At 37.5% G+C, this 4,497-nt stretch overlaps 1 protein-coding gene across 1 annotated transcript; it reads right to left on the reverse strand.

Moving 5' to 3' along the window:
• Positions 1-1,773: 1,773 nt before the first annotated feature.
• On the reverse strand, positions 1,774-2,483 carry LOC101565226 (calmodulin-like). Its single transcript, XM_023717310.1, has one exon. The coding sequence runs from the start codon at positions 2,297-2,299 to the stop codon at positions 1,850-1,852; it is 450 nt and encodes a 149-aa protein (XP_023573078.1). The 5' UTR covers positions 2,300-2,483; the 3' UTR covers positions 1,774-1,849.
• Between the last annotated feature and the right edge of the window lie 2,014 nt (positions 2,484-4,497).

Genomic DNA, 4,497 nt, shown 5'->3' on the forward strand with positions numbered 1-4,497 from the left:
CCTGGGCTGGGACTGGTCCCGCAGGCGCAGGGTAGCAGGAAGCTCTCCACACACTCACCGGACCTGGGCTAGGACTGGGTCTGGGGGTTCCTGGAAGTCGGCAGAAATTCTGTGCCTATTCATTTCATCCAGATCCATGAAACAAAAACAGATATTACCTGTTCAGTCCTAAATTTACATTTAGGCAAATATAACTTTGTTTGATACATTTTTTCTCTTAAAAATCTAATGGTAATCCATAATTTAACATGTTAAAAATAAGAATTGCTTTTCTTTCCAATCCCTTCCCCCTTTGTTAATACGCTAATATTAAAACCCCAGTGTTAATATGTGGCATGAAAAGTTATTCAGTTGCTCATCCCCATCAGGAGCATACATTTTTCATTCTTGACTTGTCCTTGAAATCTATGTGCAAATATTAGCATGTAAAGTGAAAGCTTTCAAAAAGATTCTGGTTCCTTTGTTTTTACCTAGCACACAACAGGCTAGCATATTATGGGAGAATGTGCCAAAGAGAGCAAGTGGGAGAGCTGGGAAAGCTTGGGCAAGCCTGGGGACTTACTTTCTTGGGGAAAGTAGGAAGAGTGTGAGACCAAAGCATGCTCAGAAGCCAGGGACCAAGGTAAGGAACTCAAAGTAAAGACTAAGACAGCTTTTAGGAATCAGGAGGCATATGGTTTATCAGAATGACAATGAATCATTCTCAAACCCAAGCAAAAATAATACCTCAAAATTAAACTTGCCCTGGCATCAGACAGGAAAACTGTGATACGGTTCCTGCTATAACAGTATAAGAATTAGACCTAGAAAAGAACAAGAGAAATAGAAAACACTACCCATCCACTGGGGGATTGTACAAGAGTTGGGATAAGGGCAGATCCTGGTACAGAAAACTAATAGTTCACTTTGGTTAAAGGATGTAGGGTCAATCCAAAAAGAAAATTACTTTCTTTTTTTTTTTTTTTAGTTAATGGTCTTTTTATTGGAAAAAAAAAAAAAGACTAGCATTTACAACTTGGAATGGACGTAAATTGTCATTTCTCGAACAGCAACGTTGATGGTTGTGCTGAAGTCCACAGCCACAGCCTACTCTGCTGGCTCCAAGTCATGATCCAGAAGGTTTTAAAAACAGAGTCCAAAGGTGCTCCCTTGTAAAAGATTTCTTATTAAAAATTTGTGTGAGCGTGACAGCCTGACACCCATTTTACTTTAGTACAATGCAGACATTGCTAAACCAACATACGCGGGCATGCCACCACGGTGTCATTGTCACCATGGGTTGGAGCACAGGGAGAAAACAAGAGGACCATCCTACCACTGGGACTACATCTCAAGTCTATCCTTCACCCACTTTCTGCACATCATCCTGAGGTAAACCAATTTTAAATGTGTTTGTTTTCAGTAAACCAGCCATGACAAGTTATACTAACAAATTAAACTTGACCCCATCTGAATAGGTTTTGAATTCGTTTTTTCATTTTTCGACTTTAATACAAATGCTTGACTGTGCCCAATTGTCAAGCTGCATGCATGAAAAACTGGCCAGCCCAGACAGTGTTATTAATCATTAGCAAATGGAACTTTAAGGAGTCCACTAAGTGCTTCCTTATCATTAAGGTAGTACAATTATTTATATTGTAAAACTGATGTGTAGCTTGATCTTTAGGGGATAGGACCACTAACCAATACATGCAGATTTTGTGTGTGGACAGAAGGTACTTTTGATATTCAGTTTTGCTATATAGAAACAGAATGAATAAATGAACTTTTTTCTTTTTTTTTGCAAGAGGTAAGTAGAAGATTCAATTTGATTCTTCTAGAGGGGGGAAAAGTAGTTGAAAGTAGGTCTTCATTTTGCAGTCATCATCTGTACGAATTCTTCATGGTTGACTTGTCCGTCTCCATCAATATCTGCTTCTCGGATCATTTCATCTACTTCTTCATCTGTTAGCTTTTCTCCTAAGTTTGTCATGACATGACGGAGCTCCGCTGCACTGATGTACCCATTTCCATCCTTGTCAAAGACTCGGAATGCCTCACGGATTTCTTCTTCGCTATCTGTATCTTTCATTTTTCTAGCCATCATAGTTAAAAATTCTGGGAAGTCAATGGTGCCATTACCATCGGTATCCACTTCGTTGATCACATCCTGCAGCTCAGCTTCTGTTGGGTTTTGACCCAGTGACCTCATGACAGTTCCTAATTCCTTTGTTGTGATGGTGCCATCACCATCTTTATCAAATAGGGAGAAAGCTTCCTTGAATTCAGCAATCTGCTCTTCAGTCAGCTGATCAGCCATGGTGCGAGCGAAGGGAGGAAGAGCAGAGCGAGCGAGGGTGGATGCACCAGTGCAAGGGCTGTGACGGCAGGGGTGCCTCGGCTTCAGCCGCTGCTAAGGCACGGTGTGCGCTCGGAGCTGTGCTGCCGCCGCCACCCGCGCCGCCACCCGACTGCGAGTAACGGCACCGCGCACACGAGACTCCCGGCACCTCTGTCCGAAAATTACTTTCTTAACACCAGTAATGACAATTAGAAAATTCCACTTGTATATCAGCTCAAAGAGTATACAGTACTTAGAATCAACTTCTGAAAATAATTTTTGCTCAGTTTCTAGAATGTAAAATAATTTTGCTTTTTATACAAGGGTAAATAAGACCAAATAATTATAGAAAACCAAATATACTTGCATTAGTGTCACAACTGATATAGATGAAGAAAGTGAATTTCTAGTTAAAACACACACACACACACACACACACACACACACACACTTTACTAAAATGTTGCCAAGTATCCATGGAGCCTTTGGCATCTTAATTTGTTCTCAGGGTAGCTTCTAACAATCCACTTGTAGTGGTAACCAAAATATAATACACTAGCTGATTACTACCTCAGTTAAGAAAATAAAGTTCAATTATTAATGAGAATAGCAAATGCAATGATGAGGTACAGGCAAATGTGGAGAAGAAATAGCAGTATCTTTGCTTGATCAAGATTAAATTCGGAAAGAACTTCAATTTTTGAAGAACATGAACTAACATCATTCTCTGAAGAAGCCCTTATAGGTATATCCTTCAGCCTAGAAGACTGTAGCTCTAGGGCCAGGGAGATAGCTTAGTAGAATAAGCACTTGTCTGGCAAGCGCAAGGCCCTGAGTTCAATCCCCGGTACTGAAAAAAAAAAAAAGTGTAGCCCTAGAAGCATCACTTGCTTTCTACATAACTTTTTATAATTTTTTCACTGAAAAGAGAGTCTACCTTAACAAAATTAAACAAATCAAAATGAAAGAACCTTATAGATGATGTGTTTACCTTAAAACTAAGCTTACAGAATTGTGCTATGCTAACTATCCTACCAACTTAATACATATTTTTAAAAAGAGGATTAAGTGTAGCTCAATACAACCTGATTACATTTTAAAATGTAAAAATATTTAGAGTAGGATAAAGTGTGAGCACTTTTAATGTGAAAGCATTACATAAATGGTAATAAATACTCAACTGCAATAAACTTCTACATGTGTGGGTGTATTAGTGAAGAAAGAAGATAAAACTGCCAAAGAAAAATTTTGAGTTACTGTGTACCTATCTTTATGTTACTGATTTATGAGAAAGTAAATATTAATTAGTAAGGAAATTCATGACACCAGACTATCTAACATAGTGAATCACAAAAGCTAAATCAGAATATTATCACATTTTCAACCTCTTTTTCTAAGTCATTAATTAAAAATAGTCCTTTTATGTGTGAGTCCACAGCTATTGTGTAAGAAGCTTAAATGTATTTGACACCATAACTGAAAATGAAAAGAACTATTTTCCTGAGTCTATCCAGTGGTTGTAAATTAAATAATTTCAAATCTGTCTCAGAACACTTTTTCTATCCTCAATCTGAATAGTAAGAACAAAGGACTAAATTAGAAAAGGCTAGTGCAGGGTAAGGATTTTTTTCTGTCAGCTTTCCAAAGTTGTGTACATTTTGGCATTAAGTGACTTGTGGAGAATATTGCCTAAATGGTTTTTAATTTAAATAAAAGAAATAAAGTAGGATTATTTAAATTCATAAACATTCTGGTTTCTTTTCTGAATGATCAGTTAAAAGTTCTATGGACAAAATATGCAGAGAGATTGAGAGAGACAAAAATCTATTTACTATTTCAATTATATATTCCCTCAGTAAAGGGAGTATTTGACTTTGACTTCTATACTTTTAAATGTCTAATAGAGACTGTATAACTAATGTTTCTTCTTCCCAGGTTGAATCTGTATCTAAGCCTCCGAAGTACCATGAAGAAGCAAGCAAAGCTTTCATGGATGGAATCAGAACCATGCTGGGTTAGTCAAGAAATAACCTAGTCAAGCCAGATAAGATATAGTTTTTAAAAGTCTGTTGCTTCTTCTAAAGAAATTAAGCCCATGGGGGGGAGACTGATTTTTGAAGAATCTGAGGAAGATTAGTCTTTTCAAGAATTGAAAGCCAATTTCTTTTCTTTTCTTT

Source organism: Octodon degus, unplaced genomic scaffold (assembly GCF_000260255.1).
Source record: "Octodon degus isolate 3935 unplaced genomic scaffold, OctDeg1.0 scaffold00051, whole genome shotgun sequence".
Classification (NCBI taxonomy): Eukaryota; Metazoa; Chordata; class Mammalia; order Rodentia; family Octodontidae; genus Octodon; species Octodon degus.